General features: G+C 35.6%; 2 protein-coding genes across 2 annotated transcripts; one reads left to right on the top strand and one right to left on the bottom strand.

The window, feature by feature from the left end:
* Positions 1–4,356: 4,356 nt before the first annotated feature.
* Positions 4,357–11,952, bottom strand: LOC116163583 (cullin-5). Its single transcript, XM_031477593.1, has 6 exons — positions 11,775–11,952; positions 11,186–11,723; positions 6,387–7,236; positions 5,109–5,408; positions 4,722–5,058; positions 4,357–4,670 (listed from the first exon to the last, which is right to left on the bottom strand). The coding sequence occupies exons 1-6, from the start codon at positions 11,781–11,783 to the stop codon at positions 4,383–4,385; spliced, it is 2,322 nt and encodes a 773-aa protein (XP_031333453.1). The 5' UTR covers positions 11,784–11,952; the 3' UTR covers positions 4,357–4,382.
* Positions 11,953–13,903: 1,951 nt separating this feature from the next.
* On the top strand, positions 13,904–15,978 carry LOC116163783 (docking protein 2). The gene is made up of 3 exons (XM_031477900.1): positions 13,904–14,237; positions 14,298–14,890; positions 14,951–15,978. Exons 1-3 carry the CDS (start codon positions 14,169–14,171, stop codon positions 15,759–15,761), a joined length of 1,473 nt encoding a protein of 490 aa, XP_031333760.1. The 5' UTR covers positions 13,904–14,168; the 3' UTR covers positions 15,762–15,978.
* Positions 15,979–17,181: the final 1,203 nt, after the last annotated feature.

Raw genomic sequence — 17,181 nt, forward strand, 5'->3', positions numbered from 1 at the left:
AATTTTGTCAATTGTTTGATGGCATAATAAAACCATTATGCATAATGTTATTATTACTGTAATTATTGAATACAAGTAGAAAAAGTATAGTATTTAACTCGTGAGAAAGGCATTATTCACTCATAAATTACGCCACTCGTCTTCGACTCGTGGCGCAAATCTTATCTTCGTGAATAATTGCCAACTTTCCCACTCGTTGAATAATATACTATTCCCCATAGGCACTTTTTAAGCTCTACAAAATGGTGCCCACAGATTTTCACTGAGACGTTTCGTCTTTGAGAAACCATCATCAACTTCATATTTGTATATGCACCGGAAAAAAGTACATACTGTATTGAGTAGCATTTTTTACTACAAATACAACAATGTATGGCACAGTATGATTCTTTATTATGTCATTTAAACGAATCATCAATGAATTTTTGACATTTGTCATCGCCTGCTACACCAAAATATTAAAAATTGGTTATCCTTATTAGATATTTAAGTCAGAAAAAAGGCTTGTTATTAAATTATTAACATTTTGGTGTAGTAGGCGTTGACAAAATGTCAAAATAATTCATGGATAGTTCCTTGAAATAACATACCTACCTAATAAAGAAACATAATATATATCATTGCATTCGTAATAAAAAATGCTACTCAATACAGTACCTATGTAGGTAGGTACTTTTTTCCGGTCCATGTAAAAATATTGATTTTCGAATATTTTCGGAACTGATCGGAATTTCCAAATTTTTAAAACATCATTTTAAAACCCCTAAAACACGCAACTTTTTCGTAATTAACCAACTGTATATCTCTATGGTTACCAATTATTTATTATTTTGATTCGCGTGAGAACTCTGCCCCATTTCTCTCACTAATTCGATTCCTGTGAACTCAAAAGAATAGCAGTCCAGGGCGCATAATTAGTAAGTAAGTAGCTACCTAATTCTTGCCTATAATAAAACATCACTGGTTCAGCAAGTGTTTGCATGATCGCTCCTTTTTTACACTCTCATTCTCGGGATCGACAATATTATTGGTGTGTTAACCTTAGAAAAGGAATTTCTTTCATAGTCTAACTAAGGTAATGGTTACATCGATAAATGTGTCTCGTTTACGCTTTCAGAACGCAAGGCAAACTGCGAAATGGCATAGTGTAAGTAGGTAGGTACACTATGGAAATGGATAGAGAAAAAGTTTCCCGCTAAAAAGTCCATGACGACATATGTATGTACAGGGTGTCGGTCACAGGATCTATGGAACCGTTATGTGCACATTAGGTTCGGGAAAAAAAGAGGCCAAGAAAAATTGCTGGAAATTATTTTTTAAGTTTCTAGGTTTGCCGCTAGAGGGCATCCGATTAATGGTTACATTAAAGTCCCTAGATAGGGACTTTAGGTTACATCTCTATAAAGTCACTGTAGGTTACATTAAAGTCACTAGTGACATTTCCGGAAAATATACCCAACAATCAAGCATAAAAAATACATGCATCGCCATCTCTTTGTATTAATTTTGCATCATTTTGATGCAGCACATATTGCTCTAGCTCATATTTTTTAGCGTATTTTCCTCAAAGTGAAAAATCGCTATTGGCTGCATTTTGACGTCCGCCCGTCTGTCCGTCACACGTACTCCTTCTAAACTACTGAACCGATTTTGGCGATATAAGGCTCATTTGAAAGGCCAAGGATTCCGTGCATATTTTTGGTTTTCCGCATGCGCAGTGTGAAAGCTAACTTTTTTTGTTTATGAAGATATGTAAATGAAACTTTATATGTAAACACTACGAATATAATAGGCCGGGCGCTAAAGGGTTTGAGCATGCATTGAAAGTCTAACGCAGTTTGACTTTTGATTATTGTTGGGAGCATATAGTAGATGAAAAAAATCGATGTCGTCGCATTTCCGCGGTGAGCATCACATGAGGGGGAGGGGGCAAAGTCGCGCGCGTGGCGATTCACTTTATCGTTTATAACTCAAAGACGGTAATATAGTTAGAGCACTGCTTAAAGCGGCTATTTACAGCTTACCTACAAAAAAGGTAAAAGGATAAAAGTCGTACCTCTAACTGTTTTGTTACAAGTAAATTATTTTGGAATAAATCTAAATCCGATCAAAAATCATGTTTAATGCACATTTCTTATGTGTAAGATAAATTTAATAATGATGTTATTAGATAAATATATATAGTTTTATACAGTCAATTTTACAATTTTCCAGCACGTACTTGGGCACCCAGTCACAAATCTTTCTCGTCTTCGCTCTCTTCGTCAGACCCTTTAGCTTGTAATGGGTTTCTGCACTTATCAACACATTTGCAATAAAAGCAACAAGAAGAATTATTTGATAAACATTTACATATTTTTTTTGGAACAGTTTTTACATTTGCAGAGCTGAACTGTTTCGAGATTGGCATAACATCAATGCTGGCGAGCATTGCATGAGTACCATTTTTACCATTTACGTTCATAAATTGTTCGGAATACGCCAGGTGTAGATACATCAAAATTTGATGAATCATCACTCTGAAGATTACCAAAATTACTTCCCGATGGATATGCAGACATTTAATAAGTATTGGAACTAATTCGAGAGGACATTACCAAAACTGACGCCATTGAGAAGTAATTTCTGCATTACTTAAACATGTTTAGTGATCGGTTAATCTTTTGAATTATGCCAATTAAAATATGATGACAGTACTTATGTACTTTTATAATTACTCTTATAACATATAAACGACACTATTAACATTTGTCTTACAGATTCAAGAAATACTTATGTGGCATATGACACCAACAAAAGAAGATTTTTTTTCTCAACTAATGATATACGAATTAGTTTATTTTCAGGTGTATTTTTCATTATTTTATCAAAAATTCAGCAATTATCTATCTAATTATTTTATCTAATTAACTATCTACAAAAAACCTTTTTCCCATGTTAATTCCCTATGTTCGATTTGGGAATATTCACCCGGTAGCATTTAAACATTCCGGCATAGGATTCAGCACGGAGGTGTATTACCAGGGAAGAATGAAACCTTGTTCACTCGAGAAATAAGACTTCAAGATTGGTATTATTACCTAAACTTATTAAAAAAAACATCCTGAATTAAAATGAAGATATTCAATGTGTCAGTCCTAGTAAAAAAATGTACAAAGTTCCTAGTGTGAACAACAAAGCTGAATTTCAATATGTCGATGGCAATATTGGATTTTGTACTTGTCCCAGTGGGAAATTTCATCGGTTTTGCAAACATTAAGCAACAGTTTATCCAAATTTTGATGAAGCAATTTTGATCTTCCAGTAAGTTTAAATTCCATGAGGAAAATGTTCAACCTCCGATATTTTACGAACCATTGGTTGTTTCAAACACTGAATATACTACTAGCAACAATCCTGAAGTCAAGTCGAATATAAATAAAGTCTCTGTCCATAACAATACTTCAATGTCGCTGAACAATAATATCTCTGTTGGTTGCGAACAAGATGATTGATCTGAAGTAACTCCACTAAGATAATTTTTTAATGTAAAATTAAGTACTCGTATGTTAAGGATGGGAATGCTGTTTTCTTCACCATTCCTACATGTGTTTCAGCCCTGCCCGACATTCTGGCACTGATTACGACACTCCGCGTTAATTCAAATTGACCAATTAAAATAGCGCGTCACAAGAGCATGTACTGTAGTCAAGGTCAGACAGACCCCAATAAAATTTTTGCGCCCGAATCGTTAAATAGCTGGTAACTGGATCCATGGTCTATACACGTTGTATATAACTATTTCAATGGGAATACATTCTCATTCTTGATAAAAGATTACACCACACTTCTCCCGTTCCCATTAATTTAAAGAGTCTAAGGTCGGAATTCCACTTATATGGTAAACCTGGTCCCTCAATATAATACTCCTGTCAGTGGGTTATTTTCTTAAAACCCCGTTATGGCAATTATGTATACACAAAGAGCCACGCAGTCGCACTTGGTAAATATAAATTCAATGCCGTCAAGTTTAAACAGAATCAAGTTGTTTATTTTTTCTTAAGTTTTCATATTCAAAGGCAATATGCAATAAACAAAAGCAACCCATAAATTCATTACATTTATTCAATCAAGAATCACAACTGAATGAACTGAACTAAATGACATGATTCAAAAGTACAGATTTGTTTGTAAGTCAGTGGGTAAGCGCTTTATTTCAATGGTAAGCGTGCGCTAGATTTAACCAGGACAGAATTGTCTGTCAGTGACGCATAAAACTAACATTTATTGGTCGCAGTTCCACCCGGAGGATCAACTTCTGTGTACGGCCAGCTATTCTTGTGCCCGGTAGGTGTATTTGAAAATGAGAACAAAAAAAACTTTTTAAAATGTTTTAATAACAATTAGGCCATATAAATAAAAGTATTAATATCATCATCATCTCGCTTCATGTATTTATGTTCAATTAACCACTCGAGTTGTTCTTTTATCATCTTCTTTGATGGTAAAAACATATTTTTTAAAATATCCACTAATTCCGCTTGTAACGCTGCATTAGTGATTCGTTTCCTCATTTTTAAAATCTTAATAATCGCTTCTTGAGTACGCAATATTCTCAATTGTACAATCGATTGATTGTCTTCTATCTGGGACCTTTCAGTGCTTAATTGCAATCTACCAATTAAATTAATCTAAAACAAAATGTGATAAAAATGTCTATTTAATTGGTATGTGATCATTACTTTGCCCCTTTTTTGTAATTTACCATTTTTTACCAACGCGAAATCTTGATTAATCCAAAAGACAGTATGCTCCATAAAATCTTTTGGTGCATTCACTATAGGTTGAAACAATAACAATTGCCTCTTAAGTTTAGGGAATGCCACCAAGGACCACAATGTTCTTCGTAGTTCAGCATCAGGAAGTTCTGTTGCTAAACGTAAATTTTCGTAACTTATTTTTTCAAACGGTCGCTGATTCCATGCAAATAATACGGCCATTTGAAACGTAGTTACATCTAAATCGAAACGACCCACACTATTTGCAAAAGTTATAGTTCCATTACTCATATGGTGATACCTGTAAAAGATATGAATTAATAATATTTATTTATAAAACTGCAGACAAACCATTGTAACTTTCTTCCCGAATGTTTCTTTTTATAAAACTCTTCTATTTCGGGAATATAGTCTTCTAATTCCAAAGGTAAACTAACAGTTACTCTTTCGGAACCACGGGCCCAAGCACCAGCATTTAAAATTTTTATGTTTATCGCATCATGTCTTGCGGTGGATACACGAAATTGACCATTCAGATCTTCACTCACTTTAATGTCTTGAAACATACGAGCTAATTTATTTACATAATCTGCAGGCATGCCTACTTCTCTCAACCATTCAACCATATCTTCTTCTTTTTCACTATCGGCACTAAAATACAATATATTATTAGCAATTTTACATATTTTTCACAACATAGCTCAAAAATAGAATTGTGCAACAAAATCTTTTCCAAAGTTAATGTTTCCATGTGCCGGCTATCTATATCTCGAAAAGAAGACCGTATAATATTTGGAAAATTTGGCAATATACTACTGTTAATATGAGGAATTCATCAAAAATATTTTCAAGTTGTGGCATTTTTGGTTATACCGGAGTTGATGCCAACACCCTATATATTATTTCATTTTTAAACTGTACATAAAATTCTATACATTCCATGTATTGACATTTTTCATTTTAATGATATCATTTCTAGAAATAGAAATATTTGGGTTTATAGTTGATGCTTTAATGTCACATCGTACCCACATTCTGTCTGGAGCGCTTGATGAAGTGGAGACAGGAAACCCTTGCTAGTGAGTGTTCTAGGTACTACTCCATTTATATTTATAATGGCACAATAAAGGGGATTTACAATAATTCAACCGGTTAAACCAGGTTGGTAGATTTTGCTATGGTTGCAATTATTAGGTACCACAATTGTTTCTATGGTGATTTCTACCAATCCGGTTCAAACGGTTGAGTTATCGTAAATCCCCAATATAAAAAACTATCTCTTGACGTAAAATTGACAGTTCAAACTTGTAAGATAGCGACCATGCGCCATTTTGAAAGTCTCTTTATCCTCAGTTCACCTCCAAAGTTTAAGTTTCTAGTGTAACCCATAGATGTCATATGTCTATGGCCCCATCTAAAATGGCGCTTCGTCAAAATGTATTGTATCAAATTAAACAATTAAGAAACAAACAATTAGCATTAGAGCGGTGACTTGGAACTAGGAAGGTGAACTGTGGATAATAAGAACTTTAAAATGAGATATGTATCACGCGCTCCCTTTCTGCATTTAAAAACCTCTAAACAACGCAAAGTCGCGACCTTGGAAGTATGGAAATGTAACTATCTTACCTTGCATCTAAAATGAGTCTTCTAGTAAGATGTGCTTTATGATATCGCATAAAGACATCTTTATTAGCTACATATTTTAGCACTAACAGTACATCTTTTAACCGCAATTCGATTTCTTCGCTAGTAAGACGTTTAGACAATGGAGTCCTTCTTAGAAGCATATCACAATAATTCGCTAACAACTCGGGACACTTACTTTCCGGTGCTACAACTTTTGTACTCGCATTTTTGCCTGTTCCAAGCTCCAATCGAAAAACAGTAGTATCGTTTACGACAGACTTAAAAGCTTTATCGCGAGCGGTTAAAAATCGCGGATCATCAATGAATGCGTCCCGCACTAAAGCACTAAATTTTCTAAATAATTCCAATAATCTTTCGACATATTTCTCTGAATCTTGTGTAATTATATCCGCCGCCGCGATCATGTCGGCTAGACCAGCGGACGTAATGTGCGATTCCAGCTCACGCAGCATCGGTAGGACGCCGTCTGGTACTCTTTCCAACAAGCGGAACATAAGATGCAGTCGATCGGTTTCTCCACTTCTTATGAGTGGAGCACATTCCGCCAAAATTGCAGATAAAGCATTTCCGACTAATACTTTAACACAGCACTGAATGACGCCGTTACTTCCAGCTTCCAAATACCTTTGTGCTCTACCTTCTTCTTCTCGTAGCTTATTGTCAGCGTATTTCATATACGCCTGAACCCCGTTTGTTGATAGCTGTTCGGGTGCCTTTAGTCTATAGAAAGTTTCTGTACTTTGTATGTAAGCTGCTTCAAAGTTTTCCCTGTATATTTGCATTTTGTCGTCTGTGTTGGAACACAAGTTTACATACGACTCCCTGACGCCTGCAACAAACAACGGATATATCAATTATCCATATGAGATTAATGGACCTTCATAAAAAGGTGATTGAAACTTTATTGTGGTCAATTGAATATGCTCAGGGTGGTTCAAATTAATGGCTCGCCATTGGACTCTCCGCAACAGTGAGAGATACAGAGTAGGTTAAATGGGGGCAGAGGTGCCCCTTTTTGTGAATAAAAAAAACGCGACTGGGATATCACCAAAAAACTAAAAATGTCAAAATTGCGTTTTGTTAGTCACAAAAAGGGACAATTTTGTTCCCATTTAACCTACATTGTATCTCTCCCGTTGCGGAAACCAGTGATACTAAACACTTGGTATTTCATTTGGGACTCAACCTTGCATTTTTGCGTTTACAATGTATTTCTTATGGCAATAATCCCATGGCCGATTGTGATTAAAACCAAATTCGTTCGTTTATTATCTCGCATAGTCACCATCGACACGGCCATGGAATTATTGCCATAAAAACTCCGAGGTATAAATGCAAAATTGATTCCAGAATAAAAAAGTATCACTGGTTGTGTAATTTTTTTCCCTATCAAATGACGTAAAACTTCAATATGGCGTCAATTTAAAACAAGGAAGTTGATGTAAATATCTCGAAAACCGCCATTTTAAACCAATTTTTTTTACTCCCATGGAATTTATCCCATCCAATCTTGCAACTTTTATTTGAAACTTTTTTCGATAGCTTCTCTTCGTTACCAAAATATTAGAACTTTTAATAAATGGCGATTTTCACTTTGTTCCAATTATTTATCTACGAAACGACTTATTTTTTTCAAAATATTGCGTCGGAATATCCATTAGCATCAAAAACTACATAACTTTGCCAATTTAACCGAATCTGTAAGTAGAATAATAACAAAGATAACCATGTTATCAATTTAAGACACCCTGTACAATTAGAATGTCAACAGTATACAGGGCAGGCGAAAAAATTTCGTTTCGGAAAAATCAACATCAACTTTATTTTTTTATATGGCACGTAGCAAAAGTACATACTGCATAGAGTAGCATTTTTTATTATGAATACGACGATGTACGACACACAAAAAAAAAACAAAAGTTGTGAACAAGATGGTGCACCTGTACACAAGCACAACGCTACGTAAAGTAAAACTAGAAATAGGGATAGAAATTTCGAACATAAACACACTAACTGCACCTTAGACGAAAGAGAAAATATGTGGGATGAGAAAATCCAGTAAACACGTCAAAAGGACGAGCTGACAAAAGATAAGAAAACAGCATGGAAGTCATATATACTATGAGATCAAAAATGAGTTGCTGTCGAGTCACCTTTGTAATTTTTGTTTACATGGGAAATCGTACTGACCTTGAACTTCCAAAGGCAACTTGATAGCAGCTCGTTATTTTTTTGTTATTTGCGACATTTTCAATTGACTACATGCGATATTAGATGACTCACTAGTAGACGGGAGACAGTTTGTGACCTGAAGGCCCAGTCTTCAAATGAGTATATGTACCTTTGTTTGAAAAGTGATTTAAAAAAACTGTTCGGCAATTTTGTTACTTAACTCACCAAGTATGTACACAACAAATTTTGTGGAAATCTCTCCATTTTTCTGTCCGGCCAAGAATTGTAGTGGATTTTTTTCGAATTTTCAAAAACTAATTTCAGATTTGTTATTTTCATGTTCAGACACCAAATTTCGTCGAAATCAGAATTTCTTTCACACCCCAATTTAGGGGGAATTTTGAAAAAATATTTGCAAAATAGGAAAGGGCACATCGGACAACCTATTAAAAAACGTGTCGCCAGTCTTTCTAAATCTGACGGTTGCTAAGAAAAAAATTAAAGAAGAAATGCAAATTTCACCACATTTTTGGGGGTGGCTCCCAAACGAAACACATTGGACTCTCGGTTTATTTGGAAAAAGTACTTGTTTTGATCCGCTCTCCCACCCAATTTTTTACATACCTATATGTAACATCCTGTATACCTAAACACTGAAAATCCAATAAATTATATAATACCACAGTTGTATATAGTAAATAGAGAGACAGTGTTGTTGCGGATAATTGACCCAAATTGAATCTTACGCAGGCAGTACGCGAGCACTAACCCGATGGAGATATAGTGACAAATCAACAACGTAGCTGCGAGCAAAACAAATCAGTTGATTCACCTTTTACGCACCCCGCATGTGTCACAACGGCCCGACTGTTGAAACTAGACCGGTGGTGCACGGTAAGTAGGAACATAGGAATTTAACATGGAAAATTAGTTTTATGCAATATCCTGCCCTCCTGTACGTTTTACAGAAAAAACTGTAGAGTTTAAAATTGTTCAGAGATAAAAAGTGTATACAAAACGTTTTTACATGTTTTATTAAGCTTTTGGTCTACCCGCAAATTTAAAAATAAATTTCAACATTTCTGTTATTAGTAGCAATTTATAAAACAACAAAAGTCATGGCTATTGCTATATATGCTATATGGGAAATAGAAGTGTATTTGTAAATAAGTGTACCAATTTTTAGGAGTGTCTCACCCCTCGGGATGTACAATTGTAACTTGCCTGATTATTTTCTTCACATATTTTGTGTTAATTTACAAGCAACAGTACAATAGAGGAGTATTACCCAATTTATGACCACAACTTATCACTTCTTGATGAGAAGTAATTTTCCGAAAATATCTATAAAATCAAATTCTTACAACTGCAAATTAAAAAATACAAAAGTATATACAGGGTGACAATTTGAAAACTTACCACCCCCCATATCTTAGTAAATAAACGAGATATTTAAAAAAAATCAAAATCCGTTTCGGTAATTCGGAGGGGGAATCACAATGACATAGTTGGCGACGCACCCCCTCCAACCCCCTGCGCCCCAGCCACCCCAACTTTTAAATCTTAAATAGTAACCCCCCATGTGTGATACGTCGTTGGAAAGCTCTGAAAAAATGCTTTCCAACCATACCAAATAGCATTACATTTAGGTTTAGTAATTATCGTGCAAAGCAAAAAATAAACTAATATGATACATTTGAAATCTGTCGTATTTAAACCGCAACCGGCGAACATAGACGAACTAAGACAGAGAATAATTCAAGAATGTCGAAATATTGCAAAACCAACATTTGAAAAGGTTCGACAAGAGTTTGAGAATAGATTATAACTGGCGATCAAAAATGAGTTGCTGTCGAGTCGGCTTTGGAAGTTCAAGTTAAATACGATTTTCCATATTTATTTTTTGATTTACACGATAATTACTAACCTAAATGTAATACATACTATTTGGTATGGTTGGAAAGCATTTTTTCAGAGCTTTCCAATGACGTATCACACATGAGGAGTCACTATTTAAGATTTAAAAGTTGGGGTGGCTAGGGCGCAGGAGGTGTGAGGGGGTGCGTCGCCAACTATGTCATTGTGATTCCCGCTCCGAATTACCGAAACGGATTTTGATTTTTTTAAATATCTCGTTTATTTACTAAGATATGGGGGGTGGTAAGTTTTCAAATTGTCACCCTGTATACCTATCATATTTAATGTGGAATGAAATATATTCATATTCAAACTTGTAACTACAAGTGACATAATGCAAGTCATCATCTGTATAGATTACACATTTGTACCTTGATAGCATTATACACGCGTAAGAAATCTTCTAATGGGATGAAAGCAGAAAGAAATTTAATCTTGCATTGTGTAGATTTCATTTTTTATTGTTGTTAACACAAAAATTTTTTGTTTACAAACGTCAATTCTGAAAAGGATAAAAAACAAGGGACAAAAACATTTAATGACTAACTTACATTGAAATCGGATGAAGACCATTGGCAATTCAAGAATTCGTTAATGTCGTAAAAACTTTGTTTTTTTAAAAATGTCTTAATTTTAGTTTTGAAAGTTTTGGATGGTAGCCTTGCTACGTTGCGAGGTAGAGAACTTACCTATGACCAATTGAGAATCAAACGCTTCTCCATTTCGTTCTGCCTGCACTAATTTCATTGCACTTTCTTGCAGTCGATGTTTAATATTACTAAATATGCTTTCGTTCCACGAGTCCAGCATCAATTTACGCACTATACTGTCATCATGCTGATTTTTTTTAGTGCTGCTTGTTTGGACATTAGAAGTACCAGAAGCGGGTTTACCCTGCAGTGCGGATTCCAATTGCCTAAAGGGAGTGGGTAGATAATTACATTGTGTAAAAAACTTCCGCCATTCTGCAATATAAGCTTTTAATAAAGCTTGCTCTTCTCTTTGTGCTAAAACTCGAATCTGCGCCTCCTTTATAAATTGCACAATATCTTCGTGCAGATGGTCCCTAATTTTTATGGGTCCTTTTTCGTCCCACAAACATACTAGATGCACCGAATAAAATAGCTCTTGCCACTCCGGTTGAGAGACTGCTTCTTGTTTGAGTAATTTTAATACAACGGGTCTCATATAAGGCCATTTTTCCTCAAATTTTACCTGCCCTTTTTCCTTAAAATGGGGGTTAATCAATTAATTGAGGTGTTTCAGTCTTATACTTACCTTCAACATAATATTGGTAATAATTTAAGTATATTTTTATTAACAATGTTTTAAAGAAGACTTGAAAATAAACATCAAGCCTTTATTATGAGACCTTAGGGCCACAAGGTTTCCTCCGTTTATCCATTTTTCATTTTAACCGGATTCCATTATTATTTCGTTTTATAATGCAAATAATAGATGGAGACTCCACTTTTCATAACATTACGCAATCGCCATATGCTAAAAGACCATACCTACGTAGTAATCGATAGGCGAAACTTTCCGACGTTGCGGCATGTCTATATGAGCGAAATACTTTACCATTGGTATACACAGGTGGTGTGTATAATCAAAGTATGATGGATGACTCAAGGGACTTTCAAAAAGAGCCTTTTGAGACTGCCGAAACTGTGGAGGAAATGCAGAATGTAGAAATTAATTATAGAAGCTGTTTTATTATTAGATGGTTTGCGCCTACGAGTGGGACATTACAAAGTTTTGACGAACAATCCTTTTTACAACCATAAAGACCTACTTAAGGCCGAACCTAAATAGAGCCCTCGGAATTTATTCTAACGTTGTGAGAATAGGAATGTGGCCATTTACAACTTCTTTCCAACAGCAATCATCAGTAAATGGTAACGGGGTCACGACCAAGGACGTGTCCCTTCTCCTAAACGGGCGTCTGGTAGTGACTTCGCTCTTATACCGAACAAAGCGCGACACGCACCACCGCACCGGTGGAAACTATTAGTAGGAGAGCTGGTAGTCATTTTTGGGTAAGTATTTGAGGCACGCTTAAAACTTGTCCACCACTTCTTCAATAATACCCAAACACAGAAATGCAGACCTGGCTGAGTAGAAGCGGGGCTAACACCTTGCCAGGCGCCTTCAAAGTTTGAAAAAAGAATGTATGCCCAGAGTCGAGTATCAGTGCGTAAGAAGTATAGTAGATGATCTACACATTATTAGTGTCGTCTGAATTAGTTGTAATTGTATCATGTTGAAATTGGATCGTTTCTTATGCCTAAATAAAGACAATTCTCCTAAAACTTTCGTCAAAAGTGATCAAAGTACACTGGGTGTTCATGTATTTATTGCGGTCAGTATACACTTCAAATCAGGAGTCCCTTGGGCTTGCGCCATTGATTTGTCAATCAATTTCAGACAAGATTTTTTATCGATTTCGTATACTTGATAGTTGTTGCAGCGTTTTAGCGTATGCGGTATGTCTGCATATGTCTGAAATTGATTCACAAATCAATGACATTATTTTTTTCAAACTTTGAAGGCCCCTGGCAAAGTGTTAGCCCGCCACTACTCAGCCAGGTCTGCATTTCTGTGTTTGAGCATTATTGGAGAAGTGTTGGACAAGTTTTCAGGGTGCCTCAAATACCTACCCAAAAATGTCTACGAGCTCTCGGACTATATATTGAATCAGCTATCTGACGTAGAGAAAAGACGCCGCCTAAAATATGCGAGCCAACCTTGTACAGTTTTGTGATTTATCCACTGTATTTATCGTGCCGTGCGTAAGAAATATCGTTATAATCAGTTTTCAGATCGGACAAATCGTTCACAAAAGTAAAAATATTGATTTTGATATTGATTGTATTTCCGGAAATTGGCCACCATGATGGATTATGAGGTTCCGGTCCAGATATCGAGGTGCCAAAATCGATATTCGTGTTCAGCAGGTCCAAATTAGTAAAAAACGTCTATTTGCCCAAATGTTGTCTGAAATGCCTCTATAAAAATAGAACTCTTTAAAACGCTGTTTTTCATAAAAGCGAACCAATCTATAACGGTGGGGTTTCTAGTGAGGGGCCTATAAATGGATAAATGCATTCATTTCCGGTTCTGGTTAGAATGGCTGCTGTCAATGAATAAAGAATCTTTATTCATTGGCTGCTGTAGACTATTGAGGTTAATTTTGTTCTAGTTCACTTTAATCAATTTGCGTTTCCTTGGAAATTACTTCACCTCTCGTAGGGAGTTTTCCTTTATTTTACCTTCCGCTCATATATCTATGAATCAAAATTAGTTTTTCGTGGCTTTCAAACCAAAACCTTCTGACTCGGGGCGTCGGTCGACGTTGGCGTGTTGTGAGTGACTACCTACGAGTTTTACTACTGTCATTTTGTGTCTTCTGTCATTTCCATGTCTTTGTATTGTCAAAACTTGTCGTTATTCAAAATTTAAACAAAATTATGTAGATCATTTGGGAGGAAATACCCATTACACATTCTTTATCAGATCTATATGACAAATACGACCGGATACCGTTGGTTGTTAGGTGTTATCGAAACACCATTGCGAAATTATGTTGTGGTGAGACAGTGACAACTTTTTACTTTGTTTAGATGTTGCCTTCTACTGCAATTTTACTCATTAATTTAGTGGTCAAAAGAAATGGATCAAGATAAACCAGTTTTCTCTGGTCTATTGTTACTTCCTCCACAGGCAAAACTGTTAATTAAGGTTAGATAACTTGAATACTTCCATGTGTAACTTTCCTCATTGTTGCTTCTCTCTCTTTAGAAAACTTGGCATCAGAGATTCTGTCAGTTATATAAAGCAAGCAAATTTGGCATCGAAAGATTAGAAATATATGATGGGGTGGATGAAAATTCAATAACTAAAAACTCATCGTCGAGAATAATTACACTAGAAAATTGTGTTAAAATAGCTCAAAAACATGAAACAGCGTTTCAGTTGATTACCAAAACGGCTAGTTATGAATTTAACACTATCACACAGCAATCATTAAAAGAATGGTTAGCTGCACTTCAATCGGTTGCCTTCAAGGATGAAACTTCTCGAATAACTAGTATTGAAGAAGATAATGATCTCTATTGCTCTTCCAGCGATGAAATGTTTAATGTTACATTGCATGCATCTGAAGCATCTGAAAGATGCGGGTTATATCCGGAAAACTACATATTGGTGTTAAATGCGACAGCAATTCAGATACGTGATAATGAAACTAATAAACTATTGTATACTTGGCCATATAGATTTATACGAAGGTACGGATATCGTGAAGGCAAATTTACATTTGAAGCGGGTCGCAAATGTGAATCTGGGGAAGGAATATTTCATTTAGAACATTCTAATCAAAAAGCAATATTCAGGTAAGTCTAGTTCAGGTTTGGCTCTTACCTCGGCTCTTACTTAGCTAGATTTTATTCTAGATGTGTTGCTTCAAAAATGAAATCTATGAAGAAACTGCTAATCAACGAGGCAAATTCGTCTATCTTAGACTGTGGGGATAATCAATTTCAAGCAACATTAGGAATGGAAGCTCGTTCTCATACACCATTACCGCCATCACCTACTACATCATCCTCGGCACAGGACATAGAATCTGATACCTCAAACCTCACAGCGAACTCCTTATTCGACTCGTCATTTGAAAAGAAATTAACTGCGATCACCAATACAAAAGTGATTCCAATGAAACCGCCTAGAAAATTTATTGGAACAAAACCAGAAGGAAATTTGAAGCATTCAAATTACGAAGCAGTAAACAAATATGATCAAGTCGAATTTCGAAATGAAGCTTGGCGTACATTAGGAACGGACGATATTAAGCACACAGAAAATATCGACGAAGAAGAGTTGGAGGAATATGTCTCGTGGGGTCGTAAAGCGAACAATTCACCCATAGAGCACCTCAACTTGCCAAAAGTGACAAAAATTATAAATGTCTCCCCGAATGTAGATGATAGGTACGATCGTTTAAATTTCTTTGGATTGAGCGGTAAATTAAATGTGAAAAATTCCAAATACCAACAGATCCCTACTGCACCAGTATTACCTGCACAATCTCCATCTTCGTTTAATGATTATGACGAAGTGGTTCCCACCATGGAGAGTGTGCGAATTGCAGATGATTCTCATTTAGGATATGCCATGATTCGAAAAATGCCTAAAGAGTCCATTGATCACCAATTATACAATAATGAGCCTTATGCTGTAATTAACAAACCAAAACGTGTCTAGTCTTTTGCAGTGGACATTCTGAACATAGTGATCATTAAACTTAACTGTGCCACGTTAAGTATTTACTAAGTTTGATGGCCACAACTACTGTAAGGGAAAGAAGCCAATATTATGTGATTAATATCTAAGTATTATAATTAAAGAAATCCTTTATGGGTATGTTTAGTACCGGATATTATGCAACGAATTTTTATTAATAACATTTATAAATGTAGTTTTATTAACTACTTATATTTTGGTACATTGTGTATTTACAAATTTTTTAAAAAATAAAGTTACGCACTGTGTCCCTCTATGTGTAATAAGTTACTTCTCAATCTTTTTACAGTTTCGCCTCTTTCAGCAAGTATTTCTTCTATATTTTTTTTACCTTTTAGATCTTCAAACCACCCTAAATTGTCTGCGATGAGGTGGTTGTTTGCACAAGTTGAACACTTAACAATTACCACACCATTGTCATATGCTTGCTTTGATATAAAATGACTACTTCGACTGCTACACTTCTTGCATGTGAAAGTTAGCTGTAATTTACGCTCCAGTTGTCCAATGGGTTTAATGTTTGAACTAGCATCACTAATGAATCGAGTACTTGGCAAAAAGGTCCTGTTCGAATTGGAGCACTTTGATAGGAATAGCTGACGCATTTTGTTTAAATTTTTAAACAATAAGAAAGTACCACGAAAAGACATCTTTTTTGGATCAAAAAACTTAACATAACCAAAAACGCAAAAATAATAAAATATATTTTCCAACGTTTGTGCTACAGTGTTGTCAAACGTGAAAGAGTTGAATGCAACAAATTGCTAGGCAACTAAACATACACATTACCGTTGAGTGAAGAAATCAGGTAGAGATCAAGGTTAATATTAATATTAACCTTGGCATTGATTATACACACAACGATTAATGTCAATCTGCCACTGATGACAGGAGTCATTATAGACATTTAGCAATGTGACATGTGCGGCCGGAAAAGACAATTGGGTATTGAGGGCCATAAAATCGTGCAGCGACTCAACGTCTACAGTAAATTTATACGTCCGCTTTTTGATATTCCGGTTCCATTTCATCCATTTTAAACAACAAACCAACAAACATGATATTACCTGCGTTCCGCATGCGAGCAACAGTGGGCGGTGCTAGGAGCGGGCAGCTGACGTCAAGCCAGTCAGCTAACGTTTTGTGCCGCGCTTCGAATATATGAACTTCTAATGGCTATTTTGAAGCCAACTGTCATTATTTTTCAAAAATACTTTCAATGACTAGTTTTGGGCACGCTTTCTATGTAATTGTTAAAAAAGGGACAAGGCGTGAAAAATTGTGGTTATATTTACCCATTTCCATTATTCTATTGGTGAGCATACATGAGGAAGTACTTACTTCTTTAGAAGTATCAGGTCACGTAAGGTGTGTATAATCA

Source organism: Photinus pyralis, unplaced genomic scaffold, assembly GCF_008802855.1.
Source record: "Photinus pyralis isolate 1611_PpyrPB1 unplaced genomic scaffold, Ppyr1.3 Ppyr1.4_LG2, whole genome shotgun sequence".
NCBI classification, from domain to species: Eukaryota; Metazoa; Arthropoda; class Insecta; order Coleoptera; family Lampyridae; genus Photinus; species Photinus pyralis.